The sequence below is a fragment of the Rhincodon typus genome, chromosome 24, assembly GCF_021869965.1.
Source record: "Rhincodon typus isolate 14 chromosome 24, sRhiTyp1.1, whole genome shotgun sequence".
NCBI lineage: Eukaryota > Metazoa > Chordata > Chondrichthyes > Orectolobiformes > Rhincodontidae > Rhincodon > Rhincodon typus.
In genome coordinates, this window is record NC_063355.1 from 8,502,098 (window position 1) to 8,527,949 (window position 25,852).

General features: G+C 41.6%; 1 protein-coding gene across 2 annotated transcripts in view; it reads left to right on the forward strand.

The window, feature by feature from the left end:
* LOC109912215 (oxysterol-binding protein 2-like) overlaps positions 1–25,852 on the forward strand; it is a 318,882-nt gene that overhangs the window by 13,969 nt on the left and 279,061 nt on the right. For both annotated transcript variants that reach the window (XM_048611306.1, XM_048611307.1), the window contains exon 2: positions 20,785–20,856. In XM_048611306.1, coding sequence (XP_048467263.1) covers positions 20,785–20,856 — 72 coding nt within the window. The remainder of the gene's footprint in view (positions 1–20,784; positions 20,857–25,852) is intronic.

Below are 25,852 nucleotides of genomic sequence, written 5' to 3' on the forward strand. Positions count from 1 at the left end.
AAAATGTCACCAATACAATCTCTACTGCACAAGAAAAACGTGACAATGGAAACCTAAGTGAGACTGTAAACAATGTTCTATGGAAAGGTAGGCACAGAGCCCGCATACAAAAACAGAAATTGTTGGAAATGCTCAGCAGGTCCGGCAGAATCTTTGGAAAGAAATTGGAGTTAATGTTTTGGGTCAAATGACCCTTCTTCAGAACATAGCTAGAGCCTATATGGGCTCTCATAGCATCATAATTTATATGGAAGACATGTGGAGTTCATAGAATCATTGAATCCCTTCAGTGTGGAAAGAGGCCATTTGGCCTATCAAGTCTGTGCAAACCCTCCAAAGAACATCTCACCAGACCCAGCTCCCCCACCCTATCCCCATTAATCCGCATTTGCCATGACTAACCCACCTAGCCTGTACATTCCTGGACACCACAAGGCAATTTATCATGGCTAATCCAACTGACCTGCACATTTTTGGATTGTGTGAGGAAACCAGAGCATTGCAGGGAGAACATGCAAACTCCACACAGTCACCCAAGGCTGCAATTGAACCTGGTGCTGTGAGGCAGCAGCGTTAGCCACTGAGCCACCGCGCTGAAGTTGAGGAAGAAATTGTTAAATGAGAGGACACATTCAGCCAAATGGAAGAGGGCGATGATGGATTGGGAATGGCTGGACCAACTTAAGGAAGGTGGAGCGTCCCTTATGGGTTAGTGATGTTCAATAATCTAATGTTCATGGCAAAATGATTGGGGCCAGAAAACTGCAATCTGTTAAAGTGATGGGAGCATTAGAAGTTGCATATGTGGGCGAAAAAAGACTGGATAAGGGGAGAAAAAAATGTTGAGAAATCAGTCCTGTGGCAAGAACAAGTTGAAAAGATGGGTCTATCAGGGCATCGGAGAAGAAGGAGCAGGCTGCCATACTTATCTGGTATGGCTTACGTGAAACTTCAAACGCTCATCCATGTGATTGACTGTCAACTGCCCTTGCACTGGCAAGCCACCCAGTTCAAGGACAATTAGGGTTGGGCAACATATTCTGGCTTTGCCAGTGATACCAACATCCCATGAAAAAATAAAGGGATTCCTTTCAAATGCGTGCAGAGTTGCAATGCATGGTTTCATTCTGCAGGTAAACCTCCTTCTCTTTGTCTAGTGGCCTTGTTAACACAAATTATGATTATCCCAAACCGTCACAGCTGAGATAGTCATGTCCTTGTCTGGGGATCATATTTTATTTTGTAGCAGCATCATTAAGTAGCAGCCAATAAGAATGGCACTTGTGACTTTGGTTTTCCTCTTCCTTATCTGTAATTCAAATTATAGCACCAGGATTGATATCCATTAGTTCAAAATAGGTCAAAGATGAAATGTGGACCAATCTTAGTCTCTATAGCTCAATTGCCACTTTATGTAGCTGACTTATCCATAAATCAGTGGGCTGGGTGAAAAATTTTAAAAGCAGACTTGAGTACCGACATAAATATACTTAATATATAAAGTACTCCTTTTAAAAATGGATATTTCTGTAACTGTCAAGTTAATATTAGGTACTGATAATTTAGTTTGGATGGAGCAATAGGAATATCACAGAGCTCCTGCAGTTCATGTATTCATCAAGATCTGGAGATTGCAGTCATTGGTATACATTGGAAATCTGGTCATTTCTGTATCTGTCTGCTTTAAAGATTTCACCCTAAAGTACTAATTTATAAATTAGCTACATAAATGCAACTTATTATATTCAAAATAACGGATAAAGAACTGCAGCTACTAGAAATTAGAAATAAAAGAACAAAAGATGTTGGAAACACTTAGCAAGTGAGAGTGTCAGTAGAGAGCAAATAGATAATATTTTGAGTTAGTACCCTATTACTGTACATGCATAAGCACACAAGCATACTTTACTTTTCTCTCTCCCTCTCTTCTATTCCATTTTGAGCATGCATATGTGTGCGAAACTATCTGTGCTTAATGTGAGCACGTCTTACATCCCCATAGATGCTGCCAGACCTCTTGAGTTTCTCAGCAATTTCTATTTTCATTTGTACTGTTTTCCAACTGCAAGTGTTTGTTTCAAGGTGAGAAGGTTGTCTCTAAATTATTCTCTGCTTGGAAGTTGCTTAGCAAACCATATGGACTCTGAAATAAGATCAAAAATATATTTTAATGATTTGAGAAATGGCATGTGGTAAGAGTAGCATGGGTGTTATGCTGTTGAATACTAGCCTTTTAAGTTAAGGGATTTGGTTAAAGAAGTCTGTACCACTCTGCTAGTCGTCCATTGGACTTCGTTTATTGGAGCCCTAAGATTATATCATGGAATACCAACAAAGGAATGCTCAATACATTTGCCTACAAATCCTCTCTTAATTTGCCTGAGGTGGTAATCAGTTAGTTCCTTCGCTAAAATAATGACATATACAATTTTAGAGAAACAAATTAAGTATTCGTTTGTAGGACCTCATAACTTGTGCAGGTTACGATAAATAGTTTTCCATATTCTGTCATAAGCATTAACTCCTCAAATGCTGGAAGCTCTTATTTTTTTCAATCCCATCTTTAACAAGTATTCTCTGGAAAAACTTATTAACCTGATTATTTATGATTGTAAGATTTTTGTTTTATGGAACAGCTTTCCATTATCTCAAAATGTTCACTTTGTTTTATCACATCAAAATATATATGTATTGCACCAGATGAGCAACCACTTCTGTGTATATTGCTGGTCTGCTAATTTCAAGACAGGTGGAACTGACCGATAAGTAACATCTTGAATTTGAGAACCATCAGCCAGAATAGCTAATTTTGGGGAGCATTAGAATGATAATGTAAAGATCCCTGATTCAATTCCAAGTTACAACACACATAAGCAGGTCCTTTCCATTTCAATGTTTCTTTTGAGGGGCTCTTGTAGTGCAGTAGTAGTTCCCTACCTTTGAGCCAGGAACCCTGGGTTCAAGTCCCACTACTCCAGAGGTATTTAATAACATCTCTGAACAGGTTGATTAGAAGATTTCTTGGACTTAAGGACATTGGTGAAATCTACAGAAAGCAGTATTTTAATTTTATTTATTGTAGTGAATAATATAAAATCCAGCTAACAGTTGAACTGTGAACACATGTCACATGAAGCATTCCTTTCCAATTAAACCTGTTGGATGCTACATCAAGCATGCTGTGCGGCTTGGTACAGAGTAGAATTTCCATCCTGCTGTGTGAGCTTTTTAAACTCATGGTCATCTTCAAGTCTCTGCCCATCTTTGATTAAGAAAAAAAAGTTCTGGGTTCTAACTTATTTGATATTAAATATTTTCTTTTCTCAAAAAGTGCAATGTTTGTATCCTTTCTTGATGTTGTAAGCTAGTGTACACTGGGAATGCATTCCAAAATGTAAAAGTTCCACGTCCAGTTGAAAGTTGTGCTCTGCACCACCCACGTATTACAAGCTCAGTCATTGACAAAGTATTCTTTGTTCACAAGGACTGTAGTGCTCTGTGTGCAGTGAAACTACTCTGGGCATAACGAGCAGTAAATCCTTTTTGGCCCTTCCACCTACTGGGGCACAAACCAATGGCCACTGTGACCTGTCACCTAGACATTTTTTGTAGGCCTTCCCACTCATGATGTTCCTGATCTTAGCTTTCAAACCTCAGTGGTGGTATGTCATGGTAGCATTTTGATTCTTATTATTATCATCATTATGTCATGAATGGACAGAAGCCAAATTGGATAGACCTGTCAATGAAGAGTCCTATTGGACTCGAAACATTAACTCTGTTTCTCTTTCCACAGCAATCAGACCTGCTGAGTATTTCCAGAACTTTTTTTTCCTCTTTGTCTATTTATTCCCCTTTGTCTATTTATTCCTAATATCAGATAGGTTTGCTTACTGGCCTTGAGGTCATGGATGTGAATTCCTGGCTTTATGGTTAAAATTTTAGCAAACCAATGAATAGCTGGAACCTCTAGATGCACTTTAAATTGTTTGGGTTCCTGCATCGCCTGCATCTTGTCATAGACCAAATATTATTGTTGAGTTGATGGTTTGCATTCTAGTAGAAGTATGAAGGACAACGTGAGTCCGGAGCATTTATGATAGTGTCATTCTCTAGATAATAATACCTGGAGGCAGTTAATTTGTAAATCTTATTCAGGCATTGTGATTGTGTAATGTAATGATGTTTTGTGGTGTTGTCAATATCACCTGATATGGCTCAGGACCCTCACTCTTGGATTGGCAGACTCTGCCACCTTTGCTGAAGAGGAATACAGTGGGCTGAGATGGTGCATGATTTGCTGGCCTCCATTTTCTATGGGTTCTCTTCTCAGTCAGCTGAGTTTTTTTTTGTTTCGGCTTAACTCCACCAATGCCAATCACTCAGCCTCCGTAGACCAGTGCAGTCACCTGTTGTCTCCCACTTGTCAGTGTCTGACAGCCTCATGTGTCATTTACAGATGTCATGGGACTGAAAGTATGGAAACCCAGAAGATTGTAACCCAATGGCAATTCACCATGCAAGAAGGTTTTTGGGTAGACGGCCATCATCCATTCGATGAATGGGGCCAAGTCAATAGGTGTCATTGGCTTATCAATGGTTGCTTGCCGGCGGAATTTGCACTCTCTATTACCTCTGAGCAGGTAACTTTGTCCTACCAAGAGATTCCAAGGATAACCTGAGACCACAAAAATGAAAGCTGTTCAGCCTTTTCTTCATTCAGGCTTCTGATGTCCAGATCTTGCCACTCAGTCTGCATTTTTTTTATTTTGGTTGGGGTAGGTTTGGTAGGCTTGCAGTTTGGTGTTCTCAATCAGGTTATTATTTCCTACGCATTCTTACCAAGCATGGATAAAACAGCTACAGTTTTTGCAATGGTTAGTGATCTGCAATGGGGTGAAATAAATTTTGTCTGGGATTGACACTCCTTGCCATATGTCTGTTTGTTGCTGTCATGTGTCTTCAGGTCGTTTGTTTGTAAAGATAATAAATATCTAGGGAGGCATTGGCCTTGTCGTGTTATCACTGGACTGTTAATTTAGACAGCTAGGTGATGGTCTGGGGACCCATGTTTGAATCCTGCCATGACAGGTGGTGGAATTTGAATTCAGTACAGATCTGGAATTAAGAATCTAATGATCGTGAATCCATTGTCAATTGTCAGAAAAACCCATCTCGTTCACTGATGTCCTTTAGAGAAGGAAATCTGCCATCCTTGCCGAGTCTGACTCTAGACCCACAGCAATGTGGTTGACTCTTAACTGGCCTCTAGACAATTATGGATGGGCAATAAATGCTAGTCTAGCTGGCGATGCCCACATCCAATGAATAAATTAAAAAGGTGTCACTTAATAGAACTGATGGAGAACTGTTCACCCTTGCTCACCCAAGTTCTTACAGACTCGGTCAGATCTGGAAAGATTCTGCTTCACCCAACATGAAAGACAATAATAAAAATAGCTTTAAATATCTGGAGGAACACATTCTAACATCACATCACACTGCAATTTGCACATTGAGCAATAACTGAAAAGTTTGAGTTAAATTATTTCATGTTGATCACATGGCCAAACCATCTTTGATATTTGTATCTTCATTTCTTTGTATCACTGTTCCAGCTACTTGTAAAAATAAAAGACAAGATTGAAGTATTTTTGCATCAGGCATTCAGTTGGGTTTCAACCGTAACTGAATGACCTTTTGTTTACAACATTCATTGTCATCACCAGCCCCTTGTAATGAGGATAATGTCTACCAGGCTTCATGTTTGCAGTGTCCTCTGGTGACTCCACACACCAGTCCTGGAGTGACAAATCTTTGGGCAAAGGGTGTGAGAGATTTTTTTGAGGCAATGTTCTGGACTTTCACCTGCTTTTGTTGCTTCTATGCAGCTGAGGTTTTATGTGGCTTTGTTGGCCTTTTCCTGACTCTGACCTTGTTGGATCAGGTGCTGCAGTGTGGTCCAGTGAGTAGCAAGGTCCTCCCATGCACTGAGTCCATTTGTCCCTTTTTCAATGAGGCTTCCATAATGTTGTTAAAACATTTTATCTGTTTGAACATAGGGGCCAAACTTGATTGTGTCCTTCGCTATAGCTCACGTGAACAGGCCGCCAGAAAGAGCTTTGATCCTTTATTCTTCATCCCTGATCTGGAATGCACCTTGACACCTTCTCCTTTACTGGGAAATACATCCGATGGTAAATTCTGAAAGTGAACCTTATCTCTGCGTATATTGAGCACAGCCTGTTGTTTTATCATTTAATTAAATTATACAAGTAAGCAGAAGATACTCTCAAGCTTAATCATATCAGATAATATATGACCAATAAAGTTACAAGTGTATTGTGATATTGGGTGCATACAAATCCAGGCCTAATTCTGATGAATATAATCTAGTGTCTGAAACAAAAACAGAAATTGCTGGAGAACCTCAGCAGGTCTGGCAGCATTTTTTATTCATTCTTTCACAGAATGACGGCATTACTGACCAGGCCAGCATTTATTATGCATCACATTGCCCAGAGGGCTGTTGAAGAGTCAACCACGTTGCTGTGGGTCTGGAGTCACATGTAGGCCAGTCCAGGTAAGGGTAGCAGATTTTCTTCCCTAAAGGACATTAGTGAACCAGATGGGTTTTTCCTGACAATCGACAATGGATTCATGGTCATCATCAAACTCTTAAATCCAGATTTTTATTGAATTTAAATTCGACCATCTGCCATGGGTCCCCAGGATATTACCTATGTCTCTGGATTAACAGTCAAGTGATAATACCACTAAGCCATCACCTCCACTATGCATCTGTGGAGAGAAAGCAGAGTTAATGTTTCAGGCCCAGTGGGAGGTCACTCATTCCCGGTTTGGCAATTCCCTTCCAGGGAGTGATGGGGTGTGATCTCTCAACCAAGCGTCAGGACAATACCTGATTCCATCTGTGCGAGGTCACATCAGCTCAGTTCACAGTCCCAAGATGAGGTTCCATGCTGCAGTCTGGTCAGGAAGATTCAGGAACATTGCTAGCTTCCCCCAGGTGCAGGGTGCAATTGACTGCACACACGTGACACTGTCACAATGCTGTAGAATTCATCAAAATTCCTGAACGTTCAGGTAATCCGTGATCACTGTTAACACTTCTTGGAGGTGTGTGCCCACTACCCTGGCAGCTGCCATGGCTCCTACATCCTGGAGCACTGCCATGGACCTGTTGTATTCGAGAGTCTGAGTGCCTTTCAAGGCTGGCAAGGCTACTCTCTGTGACCATGGCTCATGACACCTTTGTGCAACCCCTGACTGCTGCAGAGCATGGGTTTGATGCCCACACAGGACTGTGGTGGAGCAGAGCGTAGGGTTGCTGAAGATGCAGTTCTTATCCTTGGGCCGGTTGGGAGTTTAGAAGTATAGTCCAGACAGAATGTGCCATATCATCCTGTCATGCTATGCCTTGCACAATTGGAGCTGGATACTGAGGTATTAGAGGAATAGGAGCAGCCTTCTGAGGAGGGGACAGGGAGGAGGAGGACAGCAAGAACATTAGTCAGAGGAAACTGTCTTTGTCTGCGACCGAGCTCAGCCGTGTTGGGTGTTACAAACCAGACAGAATCTCATTGACACCCCATTCCAATAGATGAGAGCTGGTGAAGCAGGCAATTGTTGACTGTAAAATAATCTTTGGTCCTGATACCAAAATTTGCAATGCATTATAGGGGTGATGTTCACCCTCAGTTGCCTTTTGCTTTCTGTAAATAAAACCTCCCACTTGTGTTTTGATTTATCTGATTGCTTCCCTGTATGTGATGATCTCCTACTGGATATTGACAAGCTGTGGGTGTCTTGTGGGCATTGGGAACAGAATAGCAGTGATTTACAGAGGGTGGTTGGATGGGATTGTGCTATAGATGGGTGAATTGTATGACGTGATGGTTATAAAGCAATTAGAGTGAGAAACTAGGGTTGTGTGTGAGGGAGTGTCAGCCATGTCAGCAATGTGCTATAGAGAGTGTGTCTTTGGCTTCGTTGTGCCGTTTTGTTGCCGGAGAGAGGCAAGGCTGATTGCCAACCCTTACGCAAGTACACAATGGTCTTTCAAAGATGGCACAGATGCAAAGGATGCCAGTCTTTTGTTGGATATCTGCTGAGTGCTGAGATATTGTGGGAATGGTGTGTGGTAAGATGGGGTGGAAATCAGACATGAAGAAAACCATAGAGGCAAGTTGGGTAGTTAATGAGGTGAGTTTTGTAAGATGAGGCGAAAGAACTCACTAAGTCTTGTGATGAATAACCGTCTTAAAAAGACTTCACACAATTCAAACTTAGAGGGCTGATCTCTGTTTTTTGGCTGAGTTTCTGTCTCTACAGATGCTGTCTGACCGAGAGTTTCCAATGTTTTCTGCTTTTATTTTGGATTTCTGGTATCCATTGTATTTTGCTTGACCAAGTATCCTTTGCTTTATGAGGAGGATCCGTTCCAAATTTCCAGATTTCACTCTTGAATGGCATGGCAGTAATTTTTAAGATTGTGCTCCTTGTTCTGTAAATAACAAGGTACCAAGTATGTTGTACCTAAACTTGCTGATGATACAAAGAAAGTTGGGGAAGTAAGTTGCGAAGAGAACACCAAGTCTGCAAAGACATATCTAGGTTAAGTGAATGAGCAAAAATTTGGCAAATAAGACACAATATGGGAAAATGTGAGATTGTCCACTTTAGTAGGAAGAATAGAAAAGAAAAATTATTCTGTAAGTGGAGAGAGATTACAGAACACTTCAGTGCTTCTTGACTTTGCCTCCTGCCTGAGGTGTGGCGACCCTTGGGTTAAACCACCACTAGTCGTCTTTCTCTAATTACAGAGCCACCCTATGGTCCCCTGGGACTATGGCAACTACCAGTATCAATTGAAGCCTGTAAACTACTGAGGGGGCTTGATCGGAGAGATGCTGAAATGTTTTCCTGCGTGGAGGAATCTAGAACTAGGGAACACAATTTCAGAATAAAGGTCCCCCATTTTAATATGGAAAGGAGCAATTTCTTCTCTAAAGGCGTCTGTTTGGAATTCTCTACCCCAGAGAGTAGCGGAGTGTGGCCATTTAATATATGGATCTATGAAGAAGTCAAGGGCTATGGTGGTTAGACAGGAAAGTGGACCTGGATCCTTGATCAGATCAGCCTTGATCTTAATGAATGGCTGAACAAGTTTGAGGCATTGATTGGCCCATTTGTACTACTAATTCTTATGACCTTATCTCCTTGCTGACTCTGAGCACCTGGAGGTTGACTTGCAAGATAAAGTAAAACATTCGAAGATTTGAAGGTCACTTCACTTTAAAACTATATTTCTTACATCTATAGCCAAATTTTCAGTCAGCACAAAATTATTGGAAAAGCAATTCACAAGTGGGCAAAATGTTGACAAATGGTGTATAGTGTGGGAAAATGTGAAGTTGTTCATTTTGGAAGGGAGAACAAAAGAACAATATTATTTAAATGGAGAAAAAAAAATGAAGAAAGCTACAACACAAAGTGATTTGCAGGGACACAGAAAGCTAACACACAGATGCAGCAGATAATCAGGAAGTCTAATGGAATGTTGGCCCTTATTTCAAGGAGGTTGGAGTACAGGAGTAGGGAAGTCTTACTGCTACTGTACAAGTTGCTGGTGAGACCACATCTGGAATACTGTGAGCAGTTTTGGTCCCATTATTTAAGGAAAGGTATAATTTCATTGAAGACAGTTCAGAGAAGATTCACTAGCATGGTCCCTTTATGGAGGGATTGTCTTATGAACAAAGCTAAACAGGTTGGGACCCTACTCACTGGAGTTTAGAATAATGAGAGGTGATCTCATTGAAACATGGAATTCTTAAGGGACTAGACTTGGGAGGCTAGGATCTGAGGCCACAGTCTCAGAATAAAAGGGCATCAATTTAAGACTGAGATGAGGACAAGTTTCCTCTCTCTGAGGGTTGTGTGTCTTTGGAACTCCTTGCCACAGAGAGCTGTGGGAGCAGAGTCCTCCTTTATATTCAATGCTGAGATAGATGGATTATTGATCAGTGGAAGAATCAAGGGTTACAGGGAAAATGCAGAAAAGTGGACATGGTGGATGTCAGATTAGCCATGATCCTGTTGAACGATGGAGCAGGCTTGAGGAGTTGAACAGCTTACTGCTGTTCCTATTATGGCTTTATTTCTGTTAGACAGAGCAGAAGCCTCTGCTGCACTTGTTGACTAGGGTCCTGCCGCATCAGACCTCTCTGATGTGATGTTCTACAAGACAACCTGTACCATAATAATTCTAATGAACTCTACATTAATACAAAATGTTACTGACTAAATGACTCAGTGTACTTCAGTGAACTCTGAATGCTTATAATTACTTTGGAAGAAAGTCAGTTTGTATTTAAAGTCCATGACTGGAGCCGTTTACTTTCTGTTCTGTCACTTGTGCCCATTCTAAATGTTAAAGCATCAATATCAGTGTCTTCATTTACTTTGTTTACCACACCACATTTCCAGTTTAAAAATAATGCTTATTGATAGAGGGTGGATGAGTAATGGTTCAATGATACAACACTGGGCAGATGGCAGTATGATTTCTGATGCAGAATTTCTGATCTTGGCTAGGTTGCCACAGAGATTAGTCAATTGCTCAGAGATTTGAGTAATGAAGCAAGCCAGTTGACTATGTCTGAATGCCAGTATATCGATATTGGATACATAACCCTTCCTTCCTTTCGTATTTGCCTTTATGTTAGAAGACTACACCACCATAGAATGTCTGCACAGTTGTCAGCTTAAAAACTTTGGAGACTGGTTTGATTTTAGTTAAATCTGTAACTTACATCAGCTGGATTTGAGAAATGTTTGCAAAATATTACTGGCCTAAACCTGCAATCCAGGCTGGTACAGTGGCATAGTGTAATGCAACCCTAATGGGTGATGCTGTAGTGTACTGGATCACTGGTGTCATTCTTCACTTCATTGAATGCCTCAACCATATTAGAAAAGGGTAGGAGAATTCCTTCCAGGCTCCTATTATGCACTTCTCAGCTGATCTTTGAAGGGCAGCAGCAGAAACGTCAAGACTATCTGACTAACCATTAGAAGAAGTTTTATGATTGGAAAGATATGAAGAACAAAACCCCTTCAAAACAGAAATTCACCTCCTACAAACATCAAACTTGGGTTACAATTTTAAAAGAAACTTCATGCGTTTCAAAATCTTTCTTTTTGTTCTCTGATATATGTGGTGGTAAATTATTAGGGCAATTTGTTCAGACGAATTCATACAATCTACACTTTCATGTTATAATGGTAAAATTTCACTCTTGGCATGCTTAAATTTTTTAATGTTGGTTATCTGATTCCTTTAATCACTGTGTACCATTCATGCAGTGAAGAGGTCTGTTAAAGCATAAAAGAATGTACCAAACATGTAAGTCAAATGATCATGCAGTTGGCAACTGAAATGTATTCTGGATAAGTGTCAGAAGATACATTTTGGAAACAAAATTGATACTTGAGTGTGCATTTAAGGAAAAATTGCTAAAGGCTGTGGCAATGGGGATCAAGGACACAAATATATAATTCTCAAAGTTGCTACATGCATATTGACAATAAAACGTTGGATTTTGGATTTAATGAAAAAAAGAGCAGCACAGAATATAGGAATGTAGAAAAAATAAACTAGAACAAAATATTGATTATGCCATGCTTAGACCACTGTGTGCCGTCTAGGTGCCCTACTGTACAAAGGATCTGTCAGGCCAAGTGGCATGTTCTGTGTTCCACATGTCTACGTACTTGTTGTTGGTTGTCCCTTAATTCGAGGATGACATCTATATGAGGTTGTGAATTTCTGTTGTGGGTCTTCATGTGATTGAACCAGTTGATTCTTGACTCACAGTTCTTTGAACACTGTGGGCAGGATGACCCACACCGTAGTGGTATCAAGAGTGAAGGATTTGCTCCCGTTTCATATTTTCACTGCTACTGCAACTGCTCTGCCTGACCATTACAATGTTGCAACTGAAAGTGTGTGAGATGCAACTTGATGGACTAATTATTCTCATTTTGAATGATTTGCTAGCAAACTCCTCCCAGTTATTAATGTTAATGCTGCTGTGCTTCAAGGAGAGGTTCAGAGTGACTGCAAAGTATTTTTTACTCTTTCTGTTCTTTGTAATGTTACCATTTGAGAGTTGAGAGACAGGATGTGGCGGGGAGATTCTTTTTGGCCATCGAACAGAATGTAAAATCTGTTGATGCTTAATTTGAAGGAGCTTTGTTTTAATGCTTGTGTAACTGTCTTCAGGGCCTTGCTAAAGTTTGTGTGACAGTCCTCCCATTGAATCTGGAACTGACAACACTGCCCAGGTCTCATTGCAGTACTGGAGTGTAGTAGCAACAACTGCTCTATACAGCAGACCTTTTGTTGACTTGTAGAGTCACAGAGTGGTACAGCATCGAAACAGACCTTTTAGTCCAACTTGTCCATGCCGACCAAGTTTCCTGAACTAAACTAGTCCCACTTGCCTGTATTTGGCTCATATCCCTTTAAAACTTTCCTCTTTACATACCTATCCAAATGTGTTTTAAATGTGGTAACTGTACGTGCATCTACCACTTTCTCGGCTAGTTCATTCCACAGACAAGCCACCCTCTATGTGAAAAATTTACCCCTCCTGTCCCTTTTAAATCTTTCTCCTCACACCTTAAAAATATGTCCCCTAGTTTTGAACTCCCCCACCCAAGGGAAAAGACTTTTGCTATTCACCTTATCTATGACTCTTGTGACTTTATAAGCCTCTATAATGTCACCTGCAACCTCCTATGCTCTGATGAGAAAAGTTCTAGCCGATCCAGGCTCTCCTTTATAACTGAAACCTTTCAGTCTCAGCAACATGCTCGTAAATCTTTTCTGAACTCTCTCCAATTTAATAATGTCCTTCCTGGGTGTCTTTGCTGTCAAATGCTCACTGTCATAATTTGTAGAAGGCTGAACTTGCATATCTGGCCTAGTGTTGAATCTCTTCAGCAAGGGGCCCTTTGGAAGGAGATGGTTGCCAAGCAATGGAAAGTTTCAATATTCTCCAGAGTCTCTCCTTCAGCATGGATGGGCAGTGGAATATTCAGTTGACCAAGTATAGTATGAGTTTAGTTTGACATTATGGAAAGATAGGCCAAGTTTCTTGTATGTAGATTTGAACAGTTTGAGTGTAACTTCCAAATTGATGCAGATTGGGCATCAACACAGCAGTCAACTGAAAACTATTGATCCAGTGGTGGTCAGTTTTGTTTTGGCACAGTGGTAACTGACATTAAAGAGTTTTCCATCTTGGAAGTATTTAGTGCTCACCAGAGGAAAGTTGACCTTTGACTTAAATAGCCTCTGTTAAGTAGATTTGAAATAGCATGGGGTCTATCTCACAAACCTTGCTCAACCTCGGTCTTGATTAAGAAGGCAACGGTTTCAGATCTTCCGCTCGAAAAAGGCAGTCATGAAGCATTCGTAAGAATATGAATTCTATATAATCTACATGAATTCTACGTAGTTCTACATTTTTGGCCATCCAAATCGCAGGAGCGTAATTTAGAACCTTAAGACTTAATGAGTGAAATGCTTTTGTCTGGTTAATTAATGCAATGAAGAATTCTTGGAGTTGTTCTTGACATTTTTCTTGGCTCTGTCTAGCAACAGAGGAACCTCCTGACTATGCAATATAAGCACAGGTATGTCAGAATCTATTTAATTCGTGTTACATCCTTAAATAATTTGGAACATTTTCTCAACAATACCTTGGGATAATAAGCATACTTTCACCAACTGTCTTGACTTAACAGTTGAAAATGGTAGATGCTTTAGCATGTCTATATTTAAAACTGGCCTTGTCCTTTCAGTCATTGACTTCATTTTCCAGTTTTGAGCTACATGAATACCATTCATTTGTATGTAGAAGTGGAAGGAAAAAGGAAGTATTCAATTGGCAACTTGGCCTTGCTAATGCTTCTACTGTAGTCCCACTCCTCTCCACCTTTTGTTTTAATTCATTTGTGGCTTGGAGTTCCCTACCACCTCAAACATGCTTATGTTCTCTTGATCCCAGCCGAATGTTGCTGTACAATGACTGAAGTTCTGGGCAAGAAAAAAGGAGCAATGTGACCAATGTTTACTGTAATTCTTTTATGTATACAGCATATTTATAGCACTGTGCAATCGATTCATAATTGCGTAAGTGCACAACTTGGAGGGAATGTTGGTTGTGTGCAGCTTGATATTTTATGCTATGCAGTATGTTCCAAATTTCATCAGAGGTACACCCATGCAGGTTAGAAGACACATTGATTGTGACTGAGAGACCAAATGGATAGCCTCCCATTTATTTTACCCATGGTAGATAAGAATGTTTATTTGCATGTGAGGATTGACTTGTAACAGAAGCATTGCTTTAATATGTCCCTCATCAATCTGCTAAATGTTCTAATGCAGATTGCAGTGCCTGACAATAAAGTACATAATCTCAGAACCCATATCTCGAGAAGAATGACATGATAATCAACAAATGAATAAATTTATTTCTGGTGGTGTTCAAAGTTTTAGTGTTCGTGTTAGTATTAGTACTTTAGGAACATGCTTAAATGTCTGTAGTTGGTTGCCATTCTCATTTCTCACTCCCACCCTTACCCCCCACCAAACAGACATGCGCGCATGCACATACCTTGGCTCAAGCACAAAATTGTTTATTAAAGTAAAAAATTAAACCAGTTTATGCCCAGATACAGAGACTCTAAGCTTGTCTAACTGATACGTCAATTCGTTTGTCCAATTTAAATCCTTCCATGATTTAACCTCAAGTCCCATTCCAAATATACAAAGCCACCACAACCTGTATTGAAAAACCAGAGGCAAAATATTTCTGCCCAAATCTTAGTTAATTCAGACCCAAACCACCTGGATTTGTCGGTTATCTTAACCTCTCAGCCCCCAATACCTCTCGGATTTGGCTGATAACTTACAGTCTTATACACATTTCGCTTTTCTACTGAGAACTGGAGGTACTCAAACCAGTTTAACTGTACCTGACCCCCACTCCTCCAAATCAAGAGCACTATGATTTGACTGGAACACTTTACAGTGTCAATCATGGCTGGTCCAATTCGTGTTGGTTGTAGGCCTGAGTCAGATTGACTGAACCTGACACTTCTTCTGAATGCAGTAAAGCTGCTTCATATAGTCCAGCATGTATGAATAAATGCAGTTCTTTTATATGTACAAAAAAGCCAGCCCAAACAACACAATCAGTTCACAATGGTTCTAAACATTTCTCCGATTTGGTAATGACCTGGCAACAGCATCTGGCCCCTCAAAAGAAGCAAAGATTTAATTTATCCATTTCCCTCAGCAGGAACCCATTAATGATCACATTCCAATACTACTGTTAGATGGTCAATCTCTCGATTGCATCAAGCAGGGGCAGGTACTGGTATTTCCCTGCACCATTAACCCATGGTAGCAGTCAAATGATGTTGAATCCTTCATGCTCAGCTACTGTCTAAATTTATATATTTGTGCTGAAGATTGTTTTTTGTTTGCAGCACTGTAACCATAGGTTTTGAGATTAATTTTTACATATTTCATATAGACCAGTTGGAGGGAATTCTGATTCTAAATGCAATGTCTAGTCGATCAGGACATTTTTTTTTACTGTAAAACATAACCATTGTACAGAATTTTGCCAAAATGAAGGGAGTAGAACAGGTACAAAACTTGTGATTAAAAGACACGAAGGTCAAGTTTTAAGAGCTTTTAAATTGTTAGAGGAAGGAATGACTGCTTTCAAGATTCTAAATATGAATAAAATTGAAAGTGCTGCAATGGTTTTTGGTTTGAAAACTGTATGGAGGTAGAATATTTCTCTCAAATTCACCATCCACACAATCAGCAGGTAGCATTAATCAAATGAAGAGACTATGATTAAATATACATGTGGACAAATGTGAGCTGCTGCATTTTGATAAGGGAAATCAGGGCAGCACTTATACACTTGGTAAGGCCCTGGGGGTGCTGAACAGAGACTTTGGAGTGCAGGTTCATAGTTCCTTGAAAGTGAAGTCACAGGTAGACAGGATAGTGAAGAAGGTGTTTGGTACACTTGCCTTTTATGGTCAGTGCATTGAGTATAGCAGTTGGGAGGTCATGTTGTGGCTGTGTGGGACCTTGGTTAGGCCACTTTTGGAATATTGCATTCAATTCTGATCTCCCTGCTACAGGAAGGATGTTGCGAAACTTGAAAGGGTTCAGGAAACAGGGATGTTGTCAGGGTTGGAGGGTTTGAGCTATAGGGATGGGCTATTTTCCTGAAGCATCGGAGGCGGAAGGGTGACCTTAGAGATAAAATCATGAGGAGCATGGATATAATGAATAGCCAAGGTCTTTTCCCTGGGATGGGGGGAGTCCAAAACTAGAGGCCATGGGTTTAAGGTGAGTGGGGAAAGATTTAAAAGGGACCTAAGGGGCAATTTTTTCACGCAGAGGGTATGGAATGAGCTGCCAGAGGAAGTGGTGGAGGCTGGTACAATTACAACATTTAAAAGGCATCTGGATGGTTCTATGAATAGGAAGGGTTTAGAGGGATATGGGCCAAATGCTGGCAAATGGGACTAGATCAGTTTAGGATATCTGGTCGGCATGGATGAGTTGGACCAAAGGGTGCTGTACATCTCTATGACCCATGGAAGAGAAGGCAGGTAGTTTTTTTATAAGCCACTGTTTAGATGTTAGCATTATTTTGTTGATGTTTTATTAAGTTTGATGCTGTGGGTCTGACCATTTATTATGGGCTTACCCATTTTCTGTAAAGGGTTGAGTATACGTTACTTGTCAATTGGAAGCATTCGACTTTCAAATACTCCTTGTTGCATATTACTGATTTCAAAAATGGGAATAAATTGGAAAAGCCCATTGGGTGTATCTCACTGGTGGCAGGATTTTGGTTGGAGGATGCACCGTCCACTGGCTTGTGTTGGCTTCAAATTTAGCTTTGGATGTTTTTTGTTTTAATGTATTAATTCTGGATTATTTCTGCTGACCTCCAATTGTTGTTTCAGGTGGATAGAATGTAATCAACACTCTCTCTACCCACCACTCTGCCCATTTATCTTATAACTTTGTCAGTATCAATTAGTTTAGTTCTCCTAAAACTTGTCGTTGTTATTAACCAACACTTGTGGCAGCTAGATCTTGCTCTATATTGGCTTTCTTGTCATTTAAAATAAAACAGTTTTAAGAAAGCCCCATGTCTACTTGGAAATTTTTGGGATAATCGCTTCTACTTTTCGGAGTTAGCATGATGGGAGAGGTAAGCTATTTCACGTAACTGTTTTGGTAAAACTCTCTGATGTTGTGCTCAAATGTAGGATGTATCAAGAACAAAATTAGTTTAAAATGAACTGGGTTAATGTTGCATGTTATGATGCATTGTTTTCCTAAACAATAAAGTTTAAACTGAACAAATAAATGTTAGTTACACAAATAGTCTCATCCTGAATGTGATAATGTTAATCCTTCTTCAAGAACATAAAACATGTATAGTGTTGTGCAATTGCAAATAATTAAGAACAACCAGAGCTTGTAGCGTGTCACCTGTTGACTGGCTGTATGGTTGGCAATGCTGGAGAGATCTCGACTCCACTCCGATCTAGGCCGTCCAAACCTGTCCCTGAGGAGGTGACCACCAAATCAGAGGGCCTCATGAGGATGCACAAAATAGGGAAGGGTAATACAGGTAAAAACATTAAAACCTCATTGTTCACCTACATTTGAACAGAGGGCTGTGCCAGTGCTTGCAAAGACAGGTTAACATTTCAGTTGGAGAGTCTGACTGAAAGCTCAAAAACAAAATAGAAAGTAGGAGTGAAACTACACATGAATATCTGAAACAGAGGCAAAAGCAACAAAAATCAACCAATACAATATCAAATGCTGTAGAATCCAATACAGCCAGACTGTGCTCAAATGTCACAAGAGCTGCATAATATTCAAGTTTGGGCTGACAAGTAACAAATAACATTCATGCCACACAAGTGCCAGATAATGGCTATCTCCAACAAGAGAGAACCCAACCTTTATCCTTTGACATTCAATGGTATTACCATCACTGAATACCCAAGTATCAACATCCTGGGAGTTACCATTGACTAGAAACCAAACTGGAGACAGTCACCTAGTGGTATTAATGCTCAATTATTAATCCCATGGGACCTGGGTTCAAATCCCACCATGACAGATGAAACAATTTGTCAACTGTTGGAAAAGCTTATCTGGTTCATTATTCCCTGTTAGGGATGGAAACTGAAGCCTTACCTGGTTTGACTTACATGTGACTCCAGACCCACAAATATGGGTGACTCTTAACTGCCTTCTGGACAATTAATAACGGGCAACAAATGCTGATCTGAGTAGCGATGCCCAAATCTTAACGGAAAATAAAGGTGCTGACCTATCAGTTCAATCTCAATCATCTGCAAAGTGAGGGAAGGGTTCAAGAACAGTGCTATCACATGGCATTTGCTCAGCAAGAACCTGCTAACTGACACTCTGGATTCTGCCAGATTGTGAAAATGATTGCACTTTATGCCAAGGCAGCATTCAACTAAATATAGCATCAAGGAATAAAACTGGAATCAATGGGAATGTGGAGGGAGGGACTCTTCTTTGATTGGAGTATTCCTAGTACAAAAGAAGGTGGATGTGGTTGTTGGAGGTCAATCATCTCAGTTCCATCTCTGAAAATGTCCTTCAGGATAGTGAGCTAGTCCCAACCATCGTCAGCTGCTTCATCAATGTCCCCCCCCACCCCCTATTGTAAGGTCAGTAGTAGGTTGTTCGCTAATGATTACACAATCATCTGCACCATTTAATGACTCCTCAGAAACTTAAGCAACTTGTATTCACACATGGCAAGACCTGGACAACAAGTAACATTTGAGCTACACGAGTATCAGGCAATAACCTTTTGAACAAGAGCGAATCTAACCCTTAGTCCTTGACATTCAATGCCATTACCATCAATGAATCCTCCACCATTGGACTGAATTGGAAAAGACTTATAAATGCTGTGGCTACAAGAGCAGGACTGAAGCTGGGAATTCTCCAACGCGTGCTCACTCTGAGGTTTCCAGAATTTGTCCACTATCAATAAGACACAGGTCAGGAGTGTGATGGATATTTGTCTAGATGGGTGCAGCTCCAACAACACTCAAAACTTGTACCATCCAGGGCAAGGCAGCCTGCTTATTTGGTACCAATTCACCACCAACATGCAGTGGTAACATTGTATGCCACATTTACAAGATGCCCTGTAACAGCTCGCTAAGGTTCCTCTGAGAGCATTTTCTCAACCTATGACCTCTAATGCCTTGAACGACAAGGGCAGCAGATGCTAGGGACAACCATGGCCTGCAGTTTCCCATCCTTTTACTTTGAACTGTATTGCTGCTCCTTTATCGTTGCTGGATCAAAGTTCTGGAACTTTCTTAGTAACAGCATTGCATGTGTTCTTGAAAGACTGCAGCAATTCAAGAAATACTTCACCATCATGTTCTGAAGGGCAGTTTGGGATGGGTAATTATTGCTAATTTAGCCAGTGACATCCAGATTCCATGAACGAATAAAAAATAAGATTGTATTTCATCATTGCATCATTTGTGATATGACAAATGAGGCATAAAAACTGATAATGCTGTAGGCACTCAGCAAGTCTGACAATAGCAGTGGAGAAGTAAACAGTATTCAGATTTTAGAAGTGTAATTGTTTGAAACCAGTTCAGAAGCAGGAACAAGAGGGAGTAAAGAATAAAATAGAAGATGTAAGGCAGGAGATATCAAATGACAAATCAAAGAACTGTTGATGCAAGGCAAAAGGGAATGGAATGGGACACTTAAAGAAACACAATTCATTGGTCTCCTTCTGTATCATTGACTCGATAAGGCTAAAAGATGGTCTTGAAGTGTAAATGGCAGTGCAGATTTATCGCTGACCACTGCTGTCTGGAAAAAATGAGTGCAGTGGTAATGATGTGAATTTGTCAAACTTGACTCAATATCCCAAGGTGCTTATCAACTGATAGGAGCTGCTTTTACTATTTAGTTTATACTTCCCCCTCTCCAAATGTTCATGGGATATAAATAAGTAGCAAGAAGAACAAAGAGGTTGTGGAAATTAATTGCATGTTTAATTGATTATAGAACAAGGGTCATTGATTGAGGTGTGTAGAACAGGGAAGCTTTTAATCTGCAGTAAACAAGCTATTCTTGGTCAGGGAAATGGTAAAATGCCACATCTGACTTCAGCATACATGGACCAAGAAAAACTAGAGATTTCCGGTTCCCATTGATGTCCATCATTTCCGATGAACTGAGTAAATCTGACACAAGTTAGGTATCTTGGCTATGATTCCAGCCTATTTAACAATGTTTAACACTTGAATGGATAATGGCGAGTTGAACATTGACTTAAAGCATTGGCTAAAGAACTTTATCATATCAAGTATCATATGTTCAGGATGAGGAAGAAATAAAATGGGGGGGATGGGTGGGAAGAGAGGAGGTGATCAGAAAGACTACGCTGAGGTGGGAGAAAAGTAGTTGCAAGATACCTGCTGTCCAAAGAAGTTCCTAGTGCTCTCACTCCTTACTCAAACACTGCATGTCCTTTCCTGCATGCAAGAGATGGACATTTCCTTTAATTCATTTGAATCTCTGACTTTTCTTCCTCCTTTATTCCTCAGCAGTACTTGCTCACCATCATGCAGCGGCCTTCATCCAGGAGGGGGGCCGATGGGAGGCACACTTGCAATGGGGTGAGCAGATCATTTCTGTTTCTAATCTGAAGCCCTGGTTAAGAACTGTTAACTTTTATTGTTAACTTTTATTCCCAGCAATAAGTAGCACTTCCAGAACGGGGGATATCAGTACCTAATTAGAATGGAGAGCCTCTGTTCCGCGTGAACAGTTGAGCAGCTTGGGTGCATGCTTTGTTTGAATATTTGGTTGTACAGCACTAGTCATTGATATGCTCCATGCAAGAGATTTTTATATTGTGACTAGCGATGGTGGTGATTACCTCCTCCTTCCCCTTCTCCCTACTGCTTTACTGTAGCAGTGACCAGTACTAGGCTCCAATCTCAAGCACCTTTCAAGGAACTGGGTCTTGGTATTGTTGGAAATGTAAAGTCGATTAAAGTGATTGTAACAAGGTCAGCCAACTGGATCTCATAGAATATGAGTTCCCTGACTGGGTCCTTAATCTGGCTCAATCAGGGAGCCCTGCCTGATATATAAAAAGAGTGAATGTCAGAGATACTGACATTCTGGTAGCTGACTCTGAATGAACCAGTACTATGGTCAAGGACTGTTCGTGTGCAAGTAAAAGATGACTTGGTGACGGGATACTGGCTTTTGGGGTTATTTCAGTGGCAATGAGAGTAAAGCAAGATCCTGAAGAGAAACCCTCGCAACAGGTGGAGTTGGAGTAAGCATTTCTTACATCCTGCCTTTGTTGGGAAGTTTGACTAGTTAAATCCTGTCATCAAGGACTGAACCCAGTATGTGGGCAGACAACATTGTGGCAGATGAGAAACATTGAGTAATTCTCCTGACAGTTTGCAGAGCTTATCATTAGCAGTCTGACTTTCCTGAGGCACAAGATATTAAAACCTTAAGAATTGACTGACATTGTTAAGGAATATTACAACCCTAAGCTGCGTCTAATTCTGAGACACCACTGCTTTTACTTGGCAATTCAAGAACCAGAGGACTCCATATCAGGATTTTTGACTAGGTTAAGGTGACTGGCAGAAGCCTGTGAATTTGTTTTAACCCTTAATGGGATGCTTAGAGACCGTCTGGTATGTGGGATTAATGCTGTAGCAATGCAAAACGCCTGCTAGCTGAAGCCCAACTGGATTTCAATCAGGCACCACAACTGGCTGTATCATTGGCAAATGCGGCATGTGGAACATATTGAGTTGGAGGGTATTCTGATAGAAGTGGGCACCCTCACAAGTCCAATTGAGATTGGGGAATACCACTTGAGTGAAGGCAATTGCGCAGCTTCACACAGGACATACCTTGATCAGAGGGACTCTAGGTTGTACCACAGCAAAACCTCAAAACAAAGCCAAGCCTCAGCCAAATAGTTAAAATGTTCTTCAGGATCTTGGCTGGCAAGCCATTGTAGTTGCTGTCGGTATGTGGACTCACGATAGCAGAAGAGTCCTACTAGAACTAAATTGAGTAAGGTAAATTTACAGGAGAGTTCATACCCTGGAACATCCACCTGCATCTGGTTTGGAAGAGTTAAATTGTTTGGCTCTGGTTTTGATGTTGCTAATCAAGAAAAACATCTGGTTAAATGCTCATCTAGTTCTATTGGAGGGGTGGTCGTATCACTGATCACAGAACCAGTTTTTAATAAAATTCGCTTTGGATTCCACCCCTTAACTTTGCACATGACCTCAGCTAGGCTGAACCTATACCAGGGAGCCTTTTCAGATGAAGGGTACAAGTTCAATTCTGGTCTCTTATGAAACTCAGCTGGTTCAGTTGCCAATGATTGTGGTAAAAGTCTTGGGCTCAAGCTTGATGGAGTGAAATTGGTTGTGAGTGATTCACCTAGGTGAGTTCAACAATTTTCAATTAGAAAATGGCTACCTGAATGAAGTGCTAATTAAATACCCAGAAGTATTCCAGGAAGGCCTAGGGACTATCAGAGGAGTCAAGGCCACCTTGCACGTTGACCAGGGAGCAATTCCATGATTCTGCAAGGCCTGCCCAGTGCCATTTGCCTTATTGGCAAGAGTAGAGGCAGAAATCGGAAGGCTGCAAAGTGAAGGAATCATCAAACCAGTCCAGTTCACGGAATGGGCAGCATCAGTTGAACAGATTTTGAAGCCCGACGGGTTGGTTCATGTTTGTGGGGATTTTAAAAAAACAGTCAATCGTTTTCTGCAGTTGGATAAATACCCAATCCCACAGAGGATTTATTCACAAAGCTGTCCTTCAAAAAACTGGACAATGATGCATGCTTGCTTGCAATTATGTTTAGACCAGGATTCCCAGAAATATACTACAATTAATACACATAAGGGCTTGTGCCAATATATGAGGATGCCATTTGGGTTGTTGTCAGCCTATCGATTTTTCAGCAGATGATAGGGAACATTTTGCAAGGTCTACCTGAGGTTGCTGTTTACTTAGGTGACATCTGATAATAGGGAAAACTAATAGGGAACACTTGGAGACCTTGATCATAGTCCTAAGTCATTTTTCCAAGGCAAGCATATATCTAAGAAGGGAAAAATGTGTGTTCTAGCCACCCCCAACCCAACCTAAGTGACCCACTTGGACTACAGAGTTGACAAGACCAGTTACACCTGTTGGAAGATAAAGTGGAGCCAGTAGAAGATACCCTGGCTCCCACATCTGTCCAGGATCTTTGGTCACTCCTTGGGCTAGTAAATCATTATGGAAACCCATCTTGGCACCTATGCATCAATTCCTTAAAAAAACAAGTCAGCCTTGGAGATGGTCGTATAGACAAGCCCTATATTTCAATGAAGTAAAGAAACAGCTATCGTCTTCTAAGGTTTTGGCACAATGATCCCAAGAAAGATCTGGTATTGGCATGCAATGCCTCCCTGTATGGCATTGAGGTGGTATTAGCTTATAGGTGGCCCAATGAAGAGGAATGCCCAATAGCTTATGCGTGCTGGACTTCGGCAGAGCACAAATATGCTCACACAGAGAAATAAGGATTGAGAGTTATATTTGGAGTCAGGAAGTTCCATCAATACCTTTTGATGGACAAAAATTTGTGAGAATCACAGACCACAAGCCCCTACTTGGTTTAGTTTAAAGGGGATTGGAGGATTTAGGTTATAGGGAGAGGCTGAATAGGCTGGGGTTTATTTCCCTGAAGCATTGGAAGCTGAGGTGTGAGCTTATGGAGGTTTATAAAATCATGAGGGGTATGGATAAGGTGAACAGCCAGGGTCTTTTCCCCAGGATAGGAGAGTCCAAAACTAGAGGGTATGGGTTTAAGGTGAGAGGGGAAAGATTTAAAAGGGACCTGAGGGGCAACTTTTTCACACAGAGGTTGGTGCTTGTATGGAATGAGCTGCCAGAGGAAGTAGTGGTGGTCCAAGCCTGTGCCGACACATTTTGCCCTTCGTTACTAAAAATGTCTTCACTTACAGGATCCATATCCCTCTCTTCCCTTCCAATTCACATATTCATCCAGGTTATTCTTGAATGCTGCTATTGTGTCTCCTTCCACCACTTCCTGTAGCAGTGCATTCCAGGCACTTGCCACCCTTTGTGTGAAAACCTTGCCTCGCACATCTTTTTTTAACCCCCCCGTGCCACCCACACATTGAACGTTTGTCCCCGAGTAATTGGTCCCTCCACCCTGGGTATGGGTATATGAATAGGAAGGGTTTAGAGGAATATGTGCTGGAAATGTTTGGACATAGAGCAGTTTTTCCACCGCCTCCACCTCCGCGCTTACTTCTTCAACCGTGAGCCTAACCCCCCCTCTACTGACCCCTTCTCCTGCCTCCGACACACCCCTCCACCTGGACACCACCCCAAGGCCTCCTACCCTCCCTCGACCTCTTCATCTCCAACTGCCGTCGTGACATCGATCGCCTCAACCTCTCCACCCCTCTCACTCACTCCAACCTCTCCCCTGCAGAACGTGCAGCCCTCCGCTCCAATCCCAACCTCACCATAAAACCCGCGGACAAGGGAGGCGCAGTTATAGTATGGCGCACTGACCTCTACATCGCTGTGGCCAGACGCCAACTCTCCGACACCACCTCCTTCTGCACCCTTGATCATGACCCCACCCCCGACCACCAAACCGTCATCTCCCAAACCATCCACAACCTCATCACTTCAGCTGACCTCCCACCCACAGCCTCCAACCTCATCGTTCCCCAACCCCGCACCGCCCGCTTCTATCTCCTTCCCAAAATCCACAAACCTGATTGCCCTGGTCGACCCATTGTCTCCGCCTGCTCCTGCCCCACCGAACTTATCTCCACCTATCTGGACTCCATTTTCTCCCCCTTGGTCCAGGAACTCCCTACCTACGTCCGTGACACCACCCATGCCCTCCACCTCCTCCAGAACTTCCAATTCCCCGGTCCCCAACACCTCATCTTTACCATGGACGTCCAGGCCCTATACACCTGCAATCCCCATACAGATGGCCTAAAGGCCCTCTGCTTCTTCCTGTCCCTCAGGCCGACCAGTCCCCCTCCACTAACACCCTCATCCACTTAGCCGAACTCGTCCTCACCCTCGACAACTTCTCTTTCAATTCCTCCCACTTCCTACAGACAAAGGGGGTGGCCATGGGTACCCACATGGGCCCAAGCTATGCCTGCCTCTTTTGTAGGTTACATGGAACAATCCGTCTTCTGTACCTACATTGGCCCTAAACCCCACCTCTTCCTCCGTTACATTGATAGCTGCATCGGCGCCGCCTCGTGCTCCCACGAGGAGCTCGAACAGTTCATCCACTTCACCAACACCTTCCACCCCAACCTTAAGTTCACCTGGACCATCTCGAATACCTCTCTCTCCTTCCCGGACCTCTCTGTCTCCAACTCCAGCAACCACCTAGAAACCGATATCCATTTCAAGCCCACCGACTCCCACAGCTACCTAGAATACACCTCCTCCCACCCACCTTCCTGCAAAAATGCCATCCCCTATTCCCAATTCCTTCGCCTCCGCCGCATCTGCTCCCAGGATGAGGCATTCCACTCCCGTACATCTCAGATGTCCTTG